Source organism: Octodon degus, unplaced genomic scaffold, assembly GCF_000260255.1.
Source record: "Octodon degus isolate 3935 unplaced genomic scaffold, OctDeg1.0 scaffold00021, whole genome shotgun sequence".
Taxonomy (NCBI): Eukaryota; Metazoa; Chordata; class Mammalia; order Rodentia; family Octodontidae; genus Octodon; species Octodon degus.
The window spans coordinates 12179839-12202285 of record NW_004524597.1 but is presented as its reverse complement, the minus strand read 5'-3'; the positions used below and the strand labels follow the sequence as shown (position 1 = coordinate 12202285).

The 22447-nt window shown below is 46.7% G+C and overlaps 1 protein-coding gene across 3 annotated transcripts in view; it reads right to left on the bottom strand.

Moving 5' to 3' along the window:
* Window positions 1–19184, bottom strand: part of Ypel1 (yippee like 1) — a 34756-nt gene extending 15572 nt beyond the window's left edge. For 2 of the 3 annotated variants that reach the window (XR_002820415.1, XM_023711518.1), the window contains exons 1-2: window positions 19033–19184; window positions 453–633 (exon numbers count right to left, since the gene is read on the bottom strand). Coding sequence is in view for 2 of the 3 variants with exons in the window: in XM_023711518.1 (XP_023567286.1) it covers window positions 453–633; window positions 19033–19070 (219 nt within the window). In the remaining variant the exon portion in view is untranslated. Of the gene's footprint in view, window positions 1–452; window positions 736–19032 lie in introns of all 3 variants that reach the window. The other variant, XM_023711520.1, reaches the window with a different exon arrangement.
* Between the last annotated feature and the right edge of the window lie 3263 nt (window positions 19185–22447).

Genomic DNA, 22447 nt, shown 5'->3' with positions numbered 1-22447 from the left:
CTAGAGATCAAACTCAGAGATTTGTGCTTGCCAGGCAGGTGCTGTGCCACTGAGCTACAGCCCTCAGCCTCTCAATTCTTATTAAACTATTCCTACAGCCTTTTGAGATTTCTTGTGCTTCTTGGATGTTCTCTGGACCCATGGCCCTGCGCACGCTAAGCACATGCTGCACCACTGAACTGCACCCTAGTTCACTTTCAAGTTACAATACTAACTGACTCCGCTTTGACAAATCATGGACTTATCTTGTTCTTCATGATTTACAGGAGTCTTCATTTACTATCCTTGGGACACTCATGCCAAAATCACCAAGACCGAGCCTAGCCCCATGGACACATAAAGCTTTCAGGAGGCCTGTGATGATCAAACCTCTATCTACTCAGCGGGAATCACAAGGCAAACGATTGCTGCGTGAAGGGCATCTTGCCAGCTCCAGCACGCGAGCCACTTGCCTTAGAGATCAGCTCGTCGTGATTGGCCAGGTGGGCTCTGCAGTGGATACAGCTATACGTTCGGTGACAGTTCGGTAGATAGGCTTGGAAAGTTTTGGACTTGGTCATCTTCACCATGTCTGCTGCACGTTCCTCACTCAGCTCAGGGCTGACGCTGGAAGAGCTGCGGCTCTGCCAGACTCTGTGACAAAAGAAACACTGGAGAATGCACACAAGAGCCGTTGTTGTTTGGGCGGCGTGTGGCACGATCCACACAGCTGGGATGAGAGGAAAATCTCACAACCTGTCAACAAACCAGACAAAGCTGTGGGTTACAGAGAATGAGATGCATTAGCCAATTACCAGACAGGACCACCAAAAGCTGCAGAGTTTTGTTAACTTCTATAACAGGAAATACAAAAACAACAATTGCATCGCACTTACTCAGTACAAGAATCAACCAACTGAAATGACACTTGCCAGAGTGACGCATGGCGTAGTCAGTATGGAAATAAACGCACTGCCTGAGGGAAGCCCGGAGTAAACTGTTAAGTGGTTAAGGGGCTCCATGTTGTGAAGAATGGGAAGAGTGACAGGACTAGAAAAGAAAAATCTAATTCTTTATTGTTTGTGGTACTGAGGATAGAACCCATGGCCTTATGCATGCTGAGCACAAGAGGCACCACTGAACTGCACCCCAGTTCACTTTCAAGTTGGAATACCCATAGCTGCTCACTGCTAACCACTCTACATTCAGTTAGACATGGCAAGACTATTTTTACTCCCAAAGAGTTGAGAAAAAGCATCTGATTCAGTCCACCTTAGAAAAGGAAAGAAAAGGAGCTGCCCAAATGCTAGAATAATGACTGGAAGCGCGGGGACAGCCATGTGCTCGAGGGACCCAGTGTTAGCTAACTGTCAATACGTTATCAGTCTAGAAGTAAACTCTCAAAGAAATACCAATTCAGACATGGTTGAATGATCTTTGATCTATAGCAAAAAATGCTCAGACTATTCAGTAGGGGACAGTGTAATATTTTCAACAAACGGTGCTGGGGAAACTGGATATCCATGCCCAAAAGAAGAAAGCTGGCCTCTCATCTAACATCATATACAAAATTAATTCAAAATGAGTCCAATATGTAAATATAGCTAAAACTATAAAATCTTAGAAGAAAATGGTGGGGGGAGGCCTTATGGATACTAGATTTGGCTATAACTCTTTGGTTAAGACATCGGAATCACAGGTAGCAAAGGAAAAAAGTAAATGGGACTTCATGAAAATTTAAAATGTTTGTGCTTCAAAAGACTCTTTAACAGTAGATATGGAGGAAAATATTTTCAAATACACTTGTTACACTGTTGATATCCAGAATATATAAACTTTAGTCAACACACATACATACCTGAATGATTTTGATTTTTTTTTTTTTTTTTTTTAGGCAGGGTCTAGCTATGTAGTGCAGGCTGGCTTTAAACTCAGTACAGTCCAAGCTGGCCTCAAACTTGCAGCAGTCCTCCTGCCTCAGGCTCCATGTGCTAAGATTATAGGTGTGTGCACCACCCCCAGTCAGATCTTATTAGAAATGGGCAAAGGGAGACAGACCATGCTCACAAGTGAAATAAATCAGACCCACATATGTAAACATTGTATTGTCTCCCTAGTGTAAGAACCTGAAAGAGTAAATAAAATCTGAAAAGCACAAGAATACTGTAAAAGGGAAAGAAACTGCTCAAAGGAAAGGAACAAGTGGGATGAGGGAAAGGAGAAAAGAAGGAAAAAATATATATGTATATACACAAGATAGCTTGGATAAGTGTACTGTTGATTTCTGCTGGTCTATTGAAACAGCAGTTAATGCTTAATCTTTTTCTCTCTCCTTTTTAATTCTTTTTTTTTTTTTTTCAGAACCGGGGATTGAACTCGGATCCTTGCGCTTGCCAGGCAAGCACTTATTCTACTGAACCATCTCCCTGGCCCCCTCCTTTTTAATTTTTAAATTAATTTTGCATGCTTATATCTGGTGATCTGTTGAGCAACTAATTTGAAGACAATGTGCAATAGAACAACCATTGTTGAATTCGTGTAATTTTGTTTAGTGAAATTCTGCGGTTTCTAATTTATTTTTACTGTTTTTTTATTCTCTTTAAAAAGAATAAAAACAATGTTAAAAGTAACTGTAAAAAATGGGCAAAGGATTTAGTGTTTCTCCAAAGATAGGCAATAACATACTTAAAACTGGCTAAGGGGGTTGCTGGAGAGATAGCTTAGCAGTCTAAGTGCCTGCCTGGCAAACACAAGGTCCCAAGCTCAAACCCCAGTACTGCATGCCCATGAGGGGCCAGCACCAAGACAGGGCGTGGTGTCATATACCTGTAATCATAGCACTGGGGAGGCTGAGACACGCTGCACAGTGAGACCCTGTACCAAATAAATAAATAAATAAATAAATAAATAAGGGGGGGGGAAGCTGGCTAAGATGCTATGTCAAATATTTAACATTTGAAAAAATAATGATTATTTTTTATTTCTTTGGAAAATAATCTTTACAGATTTAGCACATCACTAAAAGAACAAAGGCAGGTGAGTCACGGCTGATCCTGCCACCCTGGCCCCAGCATGGGAGCTGGCTTCTCTCTCTTTGGAGCAGCTCAGCCTCAGCCGCACTCTCAAGACAAGCACCCTGCAGGAAAGGTGAGCCTAGAGCAGAAGCCAGGGCTCTGGCCACCTCTGAGGCCTGAATGTCATTACTTAAGATTAACTCACACATCTGCCCCGTAGCAACCGGGCACACTGCAGGGCTGCACTGCACCGGGCCCGACTTCAGAGCTGGGTGGACTCTCACCCTGCCTGCACACAGTGCCTGCCACAAGCAAGGAGGGCTCGTGGGTGCCCTGAGGGAGCTGCCTGGGCTCAGTGTGATGCTGTCACCTCAGCCTAGCTGTCACCTACGTGATGTGAACTTCATGAAGCACATTTCTTGTCCAGTAAGTGGATATGCATGTATGTCATACACATACACTGAGCAGGTTTCAAGTTCTTCACATCTAAGCACACTCAAAATCTATCAACATGCTGCTTACCAAATACACTTCACCTTTAAAAAGATAAATGTGGGCCAGCCAAATAGCTCAGTGGATTAAAGCGCCTGCAAGCAGGCACAGGGGCCGGAGGTTCAGTCCCCAGGCCTGCTGTTCTGGCCCCAACCCTGGAGTGGCAACTGAGACTGGGCATGGTGGGCATGCCTGTAATCCCAGCTCTTAGAAGGCTGTAAACAGGCAGATCACTACAAGTCCAATCTAGTAGTGAGACCTTGAACACCTTGTAGACCCTTCCCTAAAATAAAAAAAAAAAAAAAAAGAAAAAGAAAAAGATTTTACAAAAGCCAACTTCCATTTGTAAAACTGTGCTAAGTTGCAAATTTGGACCAACTCTCCCACTGAGAAGTACTAAAAATGCTGCAAGGACACTGGACTGATGGCTGTACTGGGTTTTGAACCCAAGGAGCACTGCGCTATATCTCCAGGTGTTGTTTTGAGACAGGGTTTTGCTATTATTTAAGGCTGGAGCCTCCTGCCCCAGCCTCTCAAGTGCTGGGATTATAGGTATATCCCATCATTCCCAGATCCCCAGCTGGCCTTGAACTTGTGATATGTAGCTGGGATTACAGGAGTGCACCAGCTTAGGGTACCTCCTTACAGGCATTCGGGTGCTGAGGAGACAATAAGGGACAAGCACCCCCTTCTAGAACAGCAGTACCCACGGCACTGAGTCGAGCATGGCATCTGCTTTTGGCCCCAAAGCATCTGCCCAAGTCCAGCAAACCTCGGCTTCTGGTTCCAAGTCTAAGACCGGGCGATGCATGTGATGAGCGGACCTGCCTCCCAGACAGCTGATGGCCTCACCTGAACTCACAGCTGAAGTTCCCACCTGTAAGGTTTTGTGAATTCAGTAGATGAATTTCATTTAAAATGGTTTTAGGCTAAGAATTGTTCAACATACCTGGCAGAAACATGCACAAATTTAGTCTAGAAGAAATATTTATACACCAGACCTGAGAAATCCCCACAAATAGACATGGTGGTGCACATTTATACTTCCAACACCCCCGGAGGCTAAGGCAGGAGGGTTCCACATGTAACCCCAGCCTGGGCAATACAGAAAAACCCTGTCTCAAAATAACTAAAAAGAGCTGGGGATAGAGTTCAATGCAAAAAACTCTGGGTTAAATCCCTTACCACCACACACACAAAAAAGAAAATAAAACAAGAAAGAAAAGGAAAAAAAGGGCACTGAAGGAAAAACTCATAAGAACAGGCAGACAAGGGCCGGTGAGATAGCTCAGCAGACTAAAGCACCTGCTTAGGCAAGCTTAGGCAAGCTCAGGGACCGAGGTTCCATCCCAGGCACCACATGCCCTGCCAGCCCCACCGCCAGGGCGAGCTGAGCCAGCCACAGTCTGGGGCATGGTGTTGCACGCCTGTAATCCCAGCACTGGGGAGGCTGAAAGCAGGAGAATCACTGTGCATCTGAGCTACGTAGTGAGATCCTGCAGCAACCAAATACATTTTTAAAAAAGAATAGGCAGAGAGGTCTATGGCCATACCACTCTGAATGCACCCAATCTCGTAACTAAACAGGGTCAGCCTCGTTAGTACTTAGATGGAAGAACAGACAAAGAAGAGCAGCAAGAACACCATAAAGACTCTACCTTCAAGGCACTGGACGCCTGGGAGGAGACCCTTCTGTGTACTTTTTAATGGAGATAAATGATGGGGTTGAACATATAAGTTTGATTGATTGACTGACTGATTGAATGATTTAGTACCAGGAACTGAACTTAGGACCTTGCACTTGCCAGGCAGGCATGTGCTGCTGAGCTACATCTCCAGCCCTGGCTCGAACATATAAGAATAGCAAATGAGAAAAAAAGATATCGTTGCAGATTAGAGAAAAACTGAAGTAAAACTTTCAGAAATATACACCATTAAGCAACAGATGTAAGAGCAATAAGACACAGATGAAAAGTATTAGTGAACTGGAGATAAGTTGGAATAACTAATGATTGAGGATTTGTTCCAAAATTGAAGACAGTGATCTATAGACTTCAGATGCCTAACATCCTAAGGATAGATAAGAAATAAAGCTTGACATAATGAAACTGCTGAACACCAAAGAAAATTTTTAGAAAGACTTGAACATGGGAAGAAAAATTACTTGTTCAACAGCTTAAGTAAACAACAGAATGTAGAGTTAATAAGTACTATCCCAGGGCTGGAGAGATAGCTTAGTGGTGTAAGTGCCTGCCTGGCAAGCACAAGGTCCCGAGTTTGATCCCCAGCACCACATGCCATGCCCACCCCAGAACCCCGGGCGACACCGTGATGGCCACCAAAACCAGGCATGGTGGTTTATTTTTTTATTTTTAATTTATTTATTTGTGTGTGTGTGTGGCCAGCTCAGCCCACCAGGGGGCGGGGCTGGCTGGCATGTGGTGCTGGGGGATTGAATCGTGGTCCCTGTGCTTTGCTAAATTTGTTCTAAGTAGGTGCTTTAGACCACTGAGCCATCTCACCAGCCCCAGCATGGTGGTTTATGCCTGTAATCCCAGCACTGGGAAGGCTGAGACAGGAGGATCACTACGAGTCCAAGCTGTGTAGTGAGATCTATATCATTAAACAAAACAAAACAACAAAAACTACTATCCCATAATTCTTTTTCTTTTTTTTGGTGGAACCGGGGATTGAACTCAAGCCCTTGCACTTGCCAGGGAAGCGCTTATTCCACTGAGCCATCTCCCCCGCACCCCCATAATTCATATACTATGAGAACATCTTTCAAGAATTGGGGCAAAATGGCATTCTCAGGCAAGTATCACTAAGGAAGTTCCAGAACATGCTGCAATATATGCAGTGATCAAATGTTTACATTTATAAATGTTTAAATTTGTATAAGTTTATTATAGTAGTCTCACTGACCCCCCCCAGACTCTCCCTCACTTTGAACGCCTGATCCCATTTTCTTATCACTCTTTTTAAGAAAAGATTTATGTACAATTTAAAGATTGATTTAATTAATTAATTTTATTTATTTATTTGAGAGAGGGTCTCACTCTGTACAGCACAGCTGGCCTTAAACACTATGTAGCCCAAGCTGGCCTCAAACTTGCAGCAACCCTCCTGCCTCAGCCTCTCCAGTACTGGCATTACAGGGATGTGCCACCACACCCACTTACTTGCCACTTTCTGAAACAGTTCTGGAAGTGCTCTTTCAGGTAAGGTGTGATTGAAAACACAGGGAGCAGGGCTACAAAGTGCTGTGAAGCAGAAAAGCATAACGTAAGAACATCACAGCTCGTCCTCACCCACTTTACTCACCGGACCTGGCGCGGCAAGACTTCTAGCTCTTCCCAGAAGTCAAAATGACCAGGGAAGGTAAACGGTTAGAGAGGACTGAGGACACCAAGGTGGCGGAAGTAGCACAACTGAAGACAAGAGAGAATTCCAGAGCCGCTTCAGGAAGTGGCCAGAACAATGGGTGTGTGTGTGTGTGTGTGTGTGTGTGTGTGTGTGTGTGAAGTAGCTGAGGGCAATTAATGGCAGTGTGTCTTTTATTGCAATAAAATAGAACAGGGGAGGGAAGGGGGAGGCATTCCAGGAGGGCTAAGGATGTGAGAGAATTTCCTCACCTGCTAAGCGATGCCCACAAAACAACCACAGCACGTATCACACTTAATGGGAAAAAAAAAAAATTCTTTCTGACATCAGCAATAAAATTAAGATCTACATCATCACCTTTATTCAATACTTTAAGTCCCAGGAGCTCAATAAGATAAGAAAAAGAAATCTGGTATAAGGATTATAAGGGAAAATATACTCTCATACATTATTTGAAGTGCCTAAGAAGAAATCTGAAGACTTTTACAGAATATATTATAAAACTCTGAGGGATTTTAAAAAAACAACTGGTAAGTACAAGAGTCTGAGTTCAATCCCAAGTTCAGCAAAAAAATAAAATAAAATAAAATAAAACAACAAAACAAAACATAAACATCTATGCATGGTGGTGCATACCTATAGTTTGGGCACTAGGGATGCTGAGGCAGGAGAATCACTCCAAGTTTGAGGCCAGCCTGGACTACCTAGTTAGTTCAAGGCCAGCCTAAACTATATAGTGAGACCCTGTCTCAAAAAATAAAAACAGGGGTCTAGCAAGATAGCTCAGTGGACTAAAGTGCCTGCTTAGGCAAGCACAGGGACTGCAGTTCAATCCCTGACACCACATGCTGTGCCAGCCCCGCCCCCAGGGTGGACTGAGCCAGCCAGAATCTGGACACAGTGGCACATGTCTGTAATCCCAGTACTGGGAGGCTGAAAGCAGGATCACCACGAGTCCGAGCTGCATAGTGAGACCCTGTAACAACCAAATACATTTTTAAAAAATCAAAACAAACAAAAAACTGGGGAAAAAAAAACTGGAGAGGCCACGATTAAAGGCTATTATCAAGATGTGAATTATCCATAAATTATTTTTTTTTCCATTTTATGTATTTGCTACCTCACTATTCAGCTCAGACTTGAAGTGTCCACCTGTTTACAGCCTCCTAAGAGCTGGGATTCCAGGCACACATCACCATGCCCAGTCTCAACTGCCATCTCAGTGTGCCCCGGAGGCGGGGCCAGCAAGGCAGGCCTGGGGATCAAACCCTGGGCCCCTGCGCCTGCTTGCAGGTGCTTTAATCCACTGAGCTATTTGGCAGGCCCTTGCCTCAGCCTCTTGAGCACTGGGATTACCATGCCTAGCACAAATTAATTTTTAAATTAAATGCAGTCCAGATCAAGAAAGAGGAGAGAGACAGACAGACAGACACAGACAGACAGACAGAGACAGACAGAGCTTTTCTTATTTTTTTGTAGTGCTAGAGACTGAACCCAAGGTCTTGCACACACTAGACAAGCACTCTACCACTGAGCTATACCCTCAGCTGGTCCAGGATGGACTGATCCAGCCAGAATCTGGACACAGTGGCACATGCCTGTAATCCCAGCACTGGGAGGCTGAAAGCAGGATCACCATGAGTCCGAGTTGCATAGTGAGACCCTGTAAAAACCAGGCCTGATTTGTTTCTAAAACTTATCCTACAACTTATCAGAAGGCCAAACTGTCAGGAAGCTGTTGTAGCACAGCAGGATGGGAGGTGCACAGCGCTGTCATTTTCCATGCGGGTCACACAGACAGCGGAGAGCAGGCGCGGGGCAGAATGCCGATCTGTGCGGTAGGGAAGCGCACCGGAAACAGGTGCAGGGGCGACAGCAGAGTGTGCAAAGGTGGCTTTGCAGATTAGAGGAAAGGACAGGTTTTCCAAAAAATAGAGCAGACCAATCCCACAAGAGATCTATAGGAAAAAAAAAATTCATACCATAAACAAAAATTGATAGTTGGCCACATTTCTCAACAGAAAGGAGAACACAGAAAGACAGAGGTCTGTATGAGGCACACACACAACACACACTCCTATCTTCTAAAAGGAAGATTCTTTTCTGAATACAGTCTCCACAACCATGTGTTAAGAACTCCCAAAGGCTGGGGAGATAGTTCAGTGGTCTAAGCGCCTGCCTGGCAAGCTCAAGGACCTGGGTTTGAGCCCTGGTACTGCATACCATGCTGTCCTGGAACTCTGGGCGCACTGTGCTGGCCACTGAAACTGGGTGTGGTGGTGCACCTGTAAACCCAGTGCTAGGGAGGCTGAGACAGGAGGATCACTGAGTCTGAGCTGTGTAGCCAGACCCTGTACCAAGTATATAAATGATTTTTTTTAAATATTTATTTTGTGTGTGTGTGTGTGTGTGTGTGTGTGTGTGGCCAGCTCAGCCCACCAGGGGGCAGGGCTGGCTGGCACGTGGGGCTGGGGGATTGAACCGCGGTCCCTGTGCTTTGCTTAGCTTAGCTTGTTCTAAGTAGGTGCTTTAGACCACTGAGCCATCTCACCAGCCCCTATAAATGATTAAAAAAAGAAGAAGAAGAACTTCTGAAGAAGTCAGATTACACTACATACCTCCAACGGGTAATTCCCTGAAACAAGCTATTAGGCATGCTGTGCTAATCCTAAATATTTTCCTCGGGTTTCTTTATGAGATTTTTTTTTTCTGTATTTTAGGGAAGGGTCTAGAGGGTGTCCAGGGTCTCATTATTAGATCAGACTCATAGTGATTCTCTCGTTTACAGCCTCCCAAGAGCTGGGATTACAGGCACGCACCACTACGCCCAGTCTCAATTGCCATCTCATCGGGCACAGCAGGCCTGGGGATCAAACCCCCAGCCCCTGCGCCTGCTTGCAGGCACTTTAATCCACTGAACTATTTGGCCAGCCCTCCTTGGGTTTCTTTAGATTCAAGGATAAAACTGTCTATGTAGGCTCAAAATCTTGTATTTGATTAGATTTTTTTTTTTTTTTTTGCGGAACCGGGGATTGAACTCAGGCCCTTGGGCTTGCCAGGCAAACTCTTATTCTACTGAGATATCTCCCTGGCCCCTGATTAGATTTTATCTGCCCTGAGTTATTAGAAACTATGGATTTGAGTCTAGGCCTCTCCCTGCCTTTTTTTTGAGCTAGGCCTGGGTCCGTCCTCTCATTTTTTATAAACTCACTGACATGCTCTGGGGGGTCATGGAGATAAATGTCACTTGGACACCACCCTGTGGGCCCAGCTCCACTTCCGGGCTGCAGGACCTGCGCACACCTCCTGTCTGTGAGGACATCAAGGACATCATGCAACAGAAGGCCAGCAGCATTCACACGCACAACGCCCTCCTCGTCAGTGGTCAGAAAGAGTGGGCTTGTGGAACCTGTTCTAACTTCTCTTAGCAAACTCACAGTGAGTCTCAGTTTTATTCTCGTCATATAAGTTTTTCTCTATTGACAGGAGACATAATAAATGTTTTCTTTTTCCTGGCTTCCCTGTAATAAAGATAACTAAAAGCATAAAATGAGAGGCCAAGAAAGACAAGAATCTTACTCAAAAACTGGTTATTCAAGTCCTCAGTGGCAGAAACACTGCTCGAAGTGACCTGAACAGAGGACTGCAAAAGCCACATGTTTTTTTTTTTTTTAATTTTTATTTATGTGTGTGTGTGTGTGTGTGTGTGTGTATGTGTGTGTGTGTGGCCAGTTCAGCCCACCAGGGGCCGGGGCTGGCTGGCATGTGGTGCTGGGGGATTGAACTGCGGTCCCTGTGCTTTGCTGAGCTTGTTCTAAGTAGGTGCTTTAGACCACTGAGCCATCTCACCAGCGCCAGCCACATGGTTTTGAACAAGTGGTTTTATTCTTTGCTGGAAGGGCACCAGTTCTCATTTTAAATTCTTAGTTACCCTCTAATGGGTCAGCACCATGTTTTTGGGTTTTTTTCTTTTCTTGTTTTGGTTTTTTTGAGAAATGTTTTCAGTATGTAATCCAGACTGGCCTTGAACTCGCTATGTAGGCCAGGGTGGTCTGGAATTCATAGTGATATTCCTGACTCGGCCTCCCCTGCGCTGGATCACAGCTTTGCACCACCATGCCCAGCGGGAGGTTTTTTCCTATTCATTGTGGTATGAACACTTACCATGAGGGCTACCCTCTCAACAGAATCTAAGTACAGGGCATGCTGCTGTGGAAGTACGATGTTGTACGGCAGATCTTTATATCTTATTCTTCCTACTTAGCAGAAATTTTATTCCTGTTATGTAGTAAATTCTCATTTTCCCCACTCTCTGACAACCATCATTGCAGTCCTCAAGTCTATGAACTGGATTTTTCTAGGGGAAACACGTAAGTGGAATCATGCAGCTGTCTGTCTGACTGGCTTATTTCACTTACTATGATTTCTAGCATCCACGTTACTGCCCAACACAAACTAGCAAACTTTTCCTAAGGCTAACTAGCAGTCCATAAAGAATATATATGGCTCGGGTGGCCTCCCCTACTTGTGGGCTCCACATCCACAGGTTCGGTAATGGTGGACTGGAACTACTATATTGTGGGGGTAAGTTCCAATTCCAAGTTCCAAAAAGCAAAACTTGAATTTGCCACATGCTCAGGATTACCCACGCAAACGAAGCCATGTGTGACACTATGCTGTGTTAGATACTGTATATCACCTATAAGGGTGGTTGGTAGCATGCATGAGACCCTGGATCTGATCCCCAGCACTACCAAAAAAAGAAAAAGAAAAGAATACAGGTAACAGAATATATGCATAGGTTAGATGCAAATACTGTACTGTCAGTGTAAGAGACTCCTGCAGATGGGATTGTAGGGCCCTGGGGGTCTCGGAATGGCACCCCCACACTGAGTAATGACTGTGTTACATACAAGACACAAAGGACAGCACACTTTCAAGTGACAGTTTGCCAAAGATTTTCCACTTATTCTGAATTTCAAAACGCCATGAATGTCGAACACAGATCATCTCTCCACGTGACCCCAGCTCCAGGGCAAGGCAGGGCAGGACACAGGGTTCCCTGGTCCCACCCCTGCACCAGCAGCACGCCTGCCCAGGCTCACACAGTCCCCAGTACACATCTCTCGTCACTTCACCAGGGACACTCGGAAGCTGAGGTCCTTTGCTTGGCATGACGGCCAAGGCAGAAAGAAGGGTGGTAAAGTCTAGAAGAATTCTATTTTTAAGTTGCTGATGAGTTCACAGAGGTCCATTTTATTAATCTTTACTATCATGTGTTTAATATATAATATTTATTATCGTACTATTACAAGGAAATAGTGATGAGCAAACCCACAGCTGGCAAGCAATCCCTTTGCCTTTACGCTATCTTTTAGGAGTTTTGTTTTGTTTTTGCTCCTCGAATGCCCTCAGGGGTGGTTTGGCTGGCTGGAGTGTGGTGGGGATCGAACTACAGCAGCCTGAGGCTGAGAGCCTTGTGGAAGCAGCCACTTAAAGAACTGAGCTAGGGCCTTGCCCCCTACGTTATCTTTTAAAAAATGGCAAAAGATATTCTATTAAGTCAAAATGAGTTTCCTGCCAGGTGTAATGGGCTACTTGGGAATCTTGCATGATACCACTACACCAGAGGCGTGTAATGGGCTACCTGGGAGGCTGTGACAGGAAGATAACAAGTTAAAGGCCAGAGTGGGCAATTTAGTGAATCCTTGGCTTAAATTTTTTTTTAAAAGCCTGGGGCTACAGCTCAGAGCTACAGTACCTGTCTAGCGTGTTGATTCTCAAGTACATAAAAGCAGAGGGAGGGAGAAGGGAGGGAGCGAGAGGAAGAGAGGAAGGGTCTCCCACTTCAGATCCCAGCCCCTCTGCGGGCTGGCGGTCAGCAGCTCCTCTTGGTGCTCACCAACTTTCTACCCACACGTGACCGTGTGCTTCTTCCAAACTCTGCATACTTTTCTTAGATTAACACAATATTATGTGATTATAAGAATGTTTCACTAACAAATTTAAAAGTTCTTAGGTAATTTTATTAAACCCAGATAGAAAAATATTCATTGATCAGTCAGTGCTCTGGCCCAAAAAAGGGCCTGAGAAAAAGTGACAGAGACTCTTTCATAAGGAAACAATAATAAGAAAGTAAACAGGGTCAAAATGCTACTACTATATTATAGAAGTGGCTGCTAGACATCAGCAAACCTGTTAAAAACACAAAATGGCTTCAGCACAGTGGTGCACAACCTAGTCCCAGCTACCCAAGAGGCTGAGGCAAGATCATCGCTGGAGCTCAGATCTTTGAGGCCAGCCCGGGCTTGTGTAAGCTCCGGGCACCATGCAGGTTCACCTCTCCAAGACCTCACATCCCTGGGTCAAGGACCACAATCTCCAAACAGCAGCGCCTGAGCCAGGGCCTCGCCAGGCCATTTGGGGAAGGCCAGCGCTGAGGCCTGAGGCCCAGAGGCTCCAGGAAGGGCTCTTCTCTACTCGGGTACAAGGTCCTCAGGCCACTGGTCAGTCTAAATCCAGAAATTGAGTCTGAGGATGCCCTTGAGTAATAAGAATCTTGCACAGACAGGCATGTGTTCACATCTTAGTATGTGCAAACTCTCAGGCTACCTAAAAAACTGGCAATGTTGCCAGCAGGTCTGTGCCCATGTGTGACTGTAAGGCCCCAAATATCCTGGTAGCTGCTCCAGTGTCATGGGAAAGAGCTGGCCCACCTGCCCTGAAAAAAAAAAAAAAAAAAAAAAAAAAACACGCTAGGAGAGAACAGTAAAGACCCCAGAGCACAAGTCCTGTCACTAAAGAGCAGTGACAACCAACTTCCTGCCCCCATCCTGTGTCAACCCAAGAGCCCAGCGCTGTAATTTCCCACCCTTCCCCATTTGTTACTGACAACTGCTCTCTGAGCATTGGGACACTGCTCCTGGGCAGCAGCCTGGACAAGGTTTGTCTCATTTGTCTGGACAAAATGGTTTGTCTCATCTGTCTCCTTTCTGCTCTTGGTTGTCCCCACAGCAAGGTGACAGGCTGGTTGAGGCTCCCACATGTAACCACATCTTCAAATCCCAGCTCCCTTCACCCCTGCCTTCTCTGAGTCTCAGCCTCCTGCTCTGGAACAGAGGTGATGTTCTTCACCTAGACTGCAGGGAGGATGCCAAACAGTCACACTGCTCAGCACAGGGCCATGCACGGCCATCACCAGAAGATTGCCGTTTCCCTGACGTATCTCACACTCATCCATCTGGAGACCTTCACTACTGGGCCCTGCCCGCGAGATGGCCTCACCCAAGGAGCCTGCCCCATTCCGGCCTCCCAAGGCCCCCTCCCTGCCATGGCCTCTACTGCGCTGGGTCTGTGCCCAGCACTCACAGGCACCCTTCAAAGGCAGGGCCAGGGCTCATTGCAAAGCTCACATGCAAATTTAAATTTTAGGCTTTCTCAGTCCTGACCATTATCCTTTTGCCCGCACTCAAAGAGGACTTGGCATAGCTCAGAGTTCATTATTTTTTGTGGTACTATGGATTGACATAGGACCTTTGCCCTGAGCTACACCGCCAATCTTTTTTTTCCCTTTTTAAATTTTGGGACAGGATCTCACTAAGTCATTAAGTTGCTCAGGCTGGGCTGGAACTTGAGATCCTCCTGCCTCAATTTTTCAGAATGACAGGGTTACAGGTGTGTGTCACCTTGCCTAATCTAACCCAACTTTTAATAGACATTGGCTATTGCACTGGAGAAATCATGGCCAAGTTTTCAAGCAAACTACTGACCAATCGGGAACCACTTCAAATCACTGAATGGTAAACCTGGACAACACAAGTGAATCGTGTCTACTGCAGGACATTGTGTTCCCCTGGGTCTGGAGGGCAGTTTTTCAACGCCCCCGCCCCACCAGTAGATAGTAACTTGGGGCAAGGTTTAAAAGCAAAACAATTTTCTGGCTTCCAGAAGTTTCTCTCCTAAAATATAAGCACAGAAGACTATTTTAAGAGACCGTGAATCAGACCCATGTCCATATGGTGCAGTTACCACACTTCTAAAGACAGAAATACTGAGAAATAAAACCAAACCCCAGCAGTTTCTGACACTTACTGGATGTGGCTGCCTGCGTCTTACGGCCGAGCCCCCACCGGCACAGCAGCCCTGGCAGCCTGGGGTCATTCTCCCCTTGGCCTTGGCCTTTGCACGGCGCCATTTCCACTCAGCAGCCCAGATGGGGCCCTCCTTCTTCACTTTTTCACCCCTAGAGCCTTTCAAGTTGTCATAAAGTGAAAAGAGGCCACCAGGCACATATAGAAGGAGCCCATCGGTGTCACAGGCTGCAAAGCCAAACCAGAATCGGGTGTAGGCTCTCCTTCCCCCGGTGCTGCCTTGTCCAGCAGCTCCTGGCCCCCAGGTCCTTTCCCCCTCAGCTCCCTGCTGGCTGCACCTCTCCTAGCACTCACTCATAAGGCACTGCCCTAGGGACTAAAAAGGTGAAAGGCACTGCCATCACAGAGAGGCGAGTGCTGGCTCAAGGTACTGAACAATACTCCCAAAGAGCCTGCCGGCCAGCACTAAGCAATACCGAATCACAGGCAGTAACAGGTGAACCCTCAAGAACCCACACCTCTACCGCTGGTGGTCGAGACACCGCCGTCCTCAGGGCCCACATCCATGCCCGTCTCCCTGCTGACTGCTCAATTCCTGCATCCTCCACCTCGCACAAGACTGCTGACTATCTGTCTACAACTTAGCCTTCTTCATTCTTTTGTTTGTTTGTTTGTTTGTGGAACCGAGGATTGAGCTCAGGCCCTTGTGCTTGCCAGGGAAGCACTTATTCCACTGAGCCATCTCTCCAGCCCCATACATTTTTCGGCGGTACTGGGGATTGAACTCAGGACCCTGTGCTTGCCAGGCAGGCACTTATTCTACTGAGCTATCTCCTCAGCCTCCCCGCCTTTTTAGACAGGGTCTCATACGTAATTTAGGCTGGCCTTGAATTTACAGCAGTTCTCCTGCCTCAGCCTCCCTAGTGCTGAGATTATAGGCATCCAACACCACACCCAGCTTCAATGTTTCTTTTGGAAGAATTCACCATGTATTTCTTATTTCTACATTAGTAACAAAGTTTCCCACAGCTGTAGTCCTGAAACACATCCTAGCCTAATTTCTGGCAAACATCAAGAAGGGGGAGGATGTAGGAACCATACAAAATACTCCCTTAGAAAACTGAAGTGGAAGAAAAGAGGCTGGGAATTTTAAACTATTTTATTTAATCATCTGTTGAATAAGATGCGATCAAACATTCAAAGACCTCTCTTAGGGCAAGGGAAAATCCAAAGATACAAAGCAGAACCAGAAAAGGGTCTCAGCACTCAAGGAAGTTAGGCCAAGTGTGCAGAGAGGCAGGTGATGATTGGCAGGATGATGCTGTCACCAGAACAAAGGGGCAGGCACTTTTGCTTGGGTTGAGAGGCTTCCCAGAGTTGGATTCAAATGTGCCACATACTGTTGTCCCTGGGACCTTGAATCATTCTGTTACCTAATGTGCAACATGGGAGTAACAAGCAATTTACAAGATGGCCCAGAGATTTAAGAGATTTTTTACAAAATGCTGAGAGGGGTAATTCGCAGTCACGTTTAAATTCCTGCCACGTTGCTCATGGCAGCAGCAAGCTGTCATTGTCACAGGATGGCTAGCAAACTCAACACCTCACAGACTCCTGGCCCTGATCCCAAGGTTCTGCAAGTGCCTGGAGGCTGCTAAATAATGGCGGCGGCATGGGGGCTCTTAACCTTTTCATGGATGTGGACAACAGTTGGTTAGCTCCAGGATTTTCATATTATTATTATTATTATTATAAACATATTTAGTACAGGATCTACAGGGTCTCACTACACATATTGGATTTGTTGTGATCCTGTTTCAGCCTCCCAAGCACTGGATTACAGGTGTGCCTCACCATGCCCAGTCTCAATTGCCTCTCAACAAGCCCCGGAGGGCTACACCGATGGGGAGCAAACCCAGGTCCCTGCATCTGCCTAAGCAGGCACTTTAATCTGCTGGGCTATCTGGCTGGCCCTTTCATTTTATTATTACTTGCTGATGGGTTTTCAGAAGAATTCCAGGGTCTCTATCATAGAGAAACACCCCTGAGCTGGCAGAATTTATTTTCCTTGATTTTTTTTCCTGAACGCATCTCACCCTGATCTCCCCTGAGTCCTTAGCTCCCCATCCTGATCATTCAGAACTTCTAGTGAGTGTCACTTGTCAAAATTCTCCCGCTTGGGAATGTGGCTTAGTGGTAGAGGCCATGTATAAGGAACATTCTGGGCTCAATTCCCAGCATCAAGAAGGAAAAAAAAAAATTTCCTAGAGTCTTTAAAGATGGTCAGATTTAACTACTCAGAAACAAACCAAATATCTAATGAAGGGTATCAGAGAATAGCTTTAAAGTAAGAAGCCTAGACTAGGGTTGTGGCTCAGAGGTAGAGTGCTTACCAGAATTCTCAAAGCTTGGGGTTGGCTGCACTGTAAATCAAGACAAAATAAAGCAGGACATTTTTTCTTTTTTTGTGAAGATAGGTAAGCATCAATGGATGTTGAAGGAAACACTAGTTTCAGCATAAACAGCTTTAACAATGTCGGTGCTTCACATATGGAAAAAAACAAGCCAGCTGTGGTAGCACACCTGTATGTAATACCAGCTACTCAAGAAGTTGAGGCAGGGGGATAGCCATTCTGGGCCCAGTCTGGACAATTTAGCAAGACTCTGCAGCAAAATTTAAAAAAAACTAAACTAAAAAAAAAGAGCTCAGATGTATCTCGGCACAAGGGCCTTGGGTTCAATCCCCAATACCAAAAAAGAAAACAAAATTGGAAAGGCAGGCTGAGGCTATAACTCAAGGGGTAGCACATGCACCTGGAATGCCTAACACCCTGGGTTCAATCCACAGCACCAATCAAGCCAAATGAAACTAACATAAAGAGTACTGTCAGACTGATAACCAGGATCATTCAGTTATTTTTATGTGTATGTTCAGTAACAGCCAGACTCTGCTGTAAGTGTGTGGTAAGGCTGGGCTTTCCTCTGACCCCTTAAACAGAAGGTACAAGGGGAGGGGGCACAAGGGTCCAGCGGATCCTGAGTATCCACTTTCCTCAAACATGCCACCATTGTCCCCCAAGAGCCCACAGGAAGGGCCAGGGGACTAGCACACATCTGTGAAACTCAGTGACACCCAGGGTGAGTTCTGCCACAGGGCAGGTGCTCCGCACACAACTGTTACACCTCCTAGAACATAGCACAGGCCAAAGGGAATGGTGTGCACATGAGGGGGTAGGACAGCTTGCTCAGGTGAAGCACCTGGAAAGATTCTGGCCTACCTGGCTGGGAAGGAGATTGGGAGAGTGAGGGGCTGGTGGGTGAAAAGAATAACATTCTCTGCCAAGTCACAGCAGGTTACTGTGGGTATGTTTTACATAGAAGAAGAAGTAGAACCGAAAGGGCTGGGGTTGGGAGACTGACATCTTCCACATCTACCACCTATCCCAAATGGAATTTTAGATTTCTTTCTACTTAGAACTGAGCACAAAATTTGGACATCAAAGATGTCAATCCGAAATAGGCAGGGGGCTGAGGATGGTTCTTATTAGGTTCCTGAAGCTCTAGCTTCTGCAAGCTATGCATTAGTGAAACCTGATGGCACAAGTGGTAAACAATGAGGCCAGTTCACTGTAGTCATGACCCTCTTGTGAGCAACTCAAAAAGAGGTCCCCTCTTAATAAACACTCCTTTACTGGAGACATCTTTTGTCCTTATTTCCCTCCCCAGTTGCATTTCTTTCTTTGGAGGGAAAAAAACAATCAGTAGGTATCCACGTCATTTTCTGTAAATCTTTTCATGGTGGGCTGTGGGCGGCAGCAGGCAGGGAGGGCAACAGAAGAAAGGGGTGTGAAAAAGATCCGGCTCCGCGGTCTGTTCCCAAACGGAGCGTACCCAATATAAACACAACAAAAAAACATCAAAACTAAAAAGTCTGCGGTCCACCGTGCTCGCACCCCCGCCGTGCAGAGGCCAACAGGTGCTTCCCGGCCCCACTGCCCTAAGACCGCAGCCCTGCAGCCTGGGGTCGCCGCCCAGCGCCCGCCCGCGCTGCTGTCGCGGCCGCCCGTACTCACCGCCGTCGGCGGTCCGCGCCCCAACCCGCAGCGCCCATCCGGCCTGGGCCTCGGTCGGCGCAGGCTCCGCTCTCAGGCGGCCCTGGCGCGGCCCGGGGCTCGTTGCGGCCGTTGGCGCCCCGGCAGGGTGCGAGGCATCCTCCCGCCACCGCCCCGCGGGCCGCCTGCCCTTTGTTTTGGAGCCGCGGCCCGGCCCAGCCGCCGTCAGTGGCCTCGGAACGCAGTACCGACCAATCAGCGCATCCTCACGCCTTCGCCCCGCCCCCGCCCCGCCCCGCCCCATCTAGCGCGTCCCCGCCCCGCGTGTTCCGAGCCACAGGGCCTGCTGGTTCCCACCAGGCCCGGTGGGGCGGGGGTGCACGTGCCGCGGGGCGCGCCACACTCCCATTGGTTGGCCGGCGGGGCGCGGCTTCCTAGCCAGCCTATGAGAGCCCAGGTACCCGCCGACAGAGCGCGCGCAGGGCGGGGCGCAGGGCGGGCTCAGCCAAGGGTAGCGCACGCAGGCGCAGGTTGGTCCCGCGACGGCTCTGCAGGCAGGCCTGGCTCTGTAGTGTTGGTGGCGTCTGCACCCCGGGAATCGCAAGGGTACTCAACTCGGGATGTGTGGAGCGTGGAGAGGCGCAGAACGTGCTAGACCTATACTGCCAGAAGTTGTGGGGGAGGCGCTCAGTCCCCGGGCCAGACCGTGTGTCCGCCCCATTCCGAGAGAGCTGGTGAAACAAGGCGCGCGGATCCCCTGCAACCAGGTCCCCACGGTTCAGGTCCTCCTCACTCCCGCTCCTTAGTCACCCTCTTAGAACTCTCCAGGCCACCCTGCGACCCCCTTACACGTGAGAACCTTCAGCTCTGCCTTTGGACCCGACCTCTGCTCCAGAGCCAACAATCCGACCAGACCCCAGCCTGCTGGGCAGCCCACGCCCTCCCTGCGTGCGCGCTGCGTGCCTCAGCTGTCATTTGACATTGCACAATTAAAAAACTGTTGAGGTCACAATATAACAATTTATACATGTTAGCATCCTCTGGGGTGTTGCAATACATTGTATTTGTTTAGGTCTCTGTGTAGCTGCGTGTGCACCTGATTCATTATTTCGATTAGGGCCAATAACCGCCTGTTACACAATCGTAATTTCCTTAGCGATTCTTCCTTCTGTCCTCCAACTCCCGGCTTCCATAAACTTCTCTTTTCCTGTCTTCTCCCGATTTACCTTTCTTTACTTCGGTCTCCACCCCACTGGGGACTGAGCCCAGGGGCGCTGTTCCACTGAGCTATATATAATACATCCCCATTTTTAAATTTCTCTCTCTCTCTCTCTCTCTCTCTCTCTCTCTCTCTCTCTCTCTCTCTCTCTCCCCCTGGGTCGTGTGTGTGTGTGTGTGTGTGTGTGTGTGATTTTTTTTTTTTTCTTAAACCGTTGCGCTGGGACAGAACACAATGGCTGGCGCTTGCTAAGAACTGTTCTACCACTGAGCTGCGCCCCAGCCTACTATATACATTTATGTCCTTTTTGAAGGAGCATTTCTCCAAGTTTTTAAAGTAATTTTTTTTGGTGACTGCATATTAAAATTATGTGTAGTGGTTTGGACACAGATTATTTCTGCCCTATTTCTGCAGACCCCTAGCTAGACAATTTTAACACCAGACTCACTATGATTCTGTTATGGGTCCCAGCATCATTCTTAGAGATCCAACATTCTCTAGAGTCTAAATGTCACAAAGTGTAGATAAGCCTTCGAGTGCCCTGCCTCTCACCTCCATGGTCTCGCCTCCAAGACCCTCCCTGACTGTAAGGATCTTGTCTTTTGCATGATTCCAGATATTTACCCACTTGCTGACCTCTGACAGAAAATTTCAGATTTTTCCAATTTATATAATATGACAAAATACAGATAATGTATAATGTACCATTTTATTCATACTATTAAGTGTACAACTTAGTGGTATAAATACTCTTAATGTCATGCAACTGTCACCAACACTCATCTAAGAGGTCTTCATCTGTGAAAATGAACTCGCAATTCCATTAAACATTAATTCTAGGGTTGGGGAGATAGCTTGGCGGTCTAAGCGCCTGCCTGCCAAGCTCAAGGACCCAGGTTTGACCCCCAGTACCTCATTCCATGCCAGTCCTGGAACCACATGTGTGCCATGCCAACCAACCAGGCATGATGGCACATGCCTGTAATCCCAGAGCTGGGGAGGCTAAGACAGGAGGCTCACTATGTGTCTGAGCTGCGTAGTGAGACCTTGTACCAAATAAGATTTTAAAAAATGTTTTTTAAAGAATGTCTGTTTAAAAAACAAAACAAAAAAAAAAAATCAAGGACCGGCTAGATAGCTCAGCAGACTAAGCGCCTGCTTTGGCAAGTGTAGAGACCAGGGTTCAATCCCTGGTCCCAAATACCATGCTGCCCCCTCCCAGGGGGTGGGAGGGGATGTGCAGAGCCGGTGATGGAGTCAGGGTATGGGGATGCACGGCTGTAATCCCAGCGTTGGGGAGGCTGAAAATTAACTTCCCAACCTCCTGTATGAAATACATAAATGAAAACCAACAAACACCATTAATTCTGCGAAACCCCAGCTGGTGGCCCAGCCAGTGGCAAACACCAATCAGTGAATTTGATTATGTGCTTCACATCAATAAAATCGTACAGTCTTTGTCTTCATTGTGACGTGCTTGTTTCACTCAGATGAATGTTTTCAAGTTCATCTAAATTTCATCCATACTGAAGCATGAGTTAGAATTTCATTCCTTCCTAGAGCTAATATTTCACTGTGTGTATATTCATTCTGTCAAGGAGCATCTGAGCTACTTCCACCTTCTCATTCTCACGCATAATGCTGCTATGAACATGGGCGTGAGGCTCTCTGTTCAAGACTGCACTTTGAGTGCTTTGAGACATACTCAAAGTAGAAAGGGGGGATCATGTGGTGATTCTACCTGTCTCCCAAAGTGGGTGCACTATTACACATTCCTGCAACATTGAACAACTATTTCAATTTCTTCACATCCCTCCAATTTTATGGGTTTTTTTTCTTTGATAGTCACCATCCTATCAGGTGTGTCATGGTAACTCATTGTTGCTTGAGTAATTAGTGTTATTGAGCATCCTTTTTGTGTACTTATTGGCCCTAAATGCTTTTAACCATAAATGACATTGCCCTATTACAGTTCATATGTATAATATTTATGTTTCTCTTTGGGTTGGTAAAAATTTTTGGAAAAAATTTCGGTTACACAACGTGAATGTACTTAATGGCATGAATAATGCATTTAAAAATTGAGGGCCTGGGCTGGTGAGATGGCTCAGTGGTCTAAAGCACCTACTTAGAACAAGTTTAGCAAAGCACAGGGACCGCGGTTCAATCCCCCAGCACCACATGCCAGCCAGCCCCGCCCCCTGGTGGGCTGAGCTG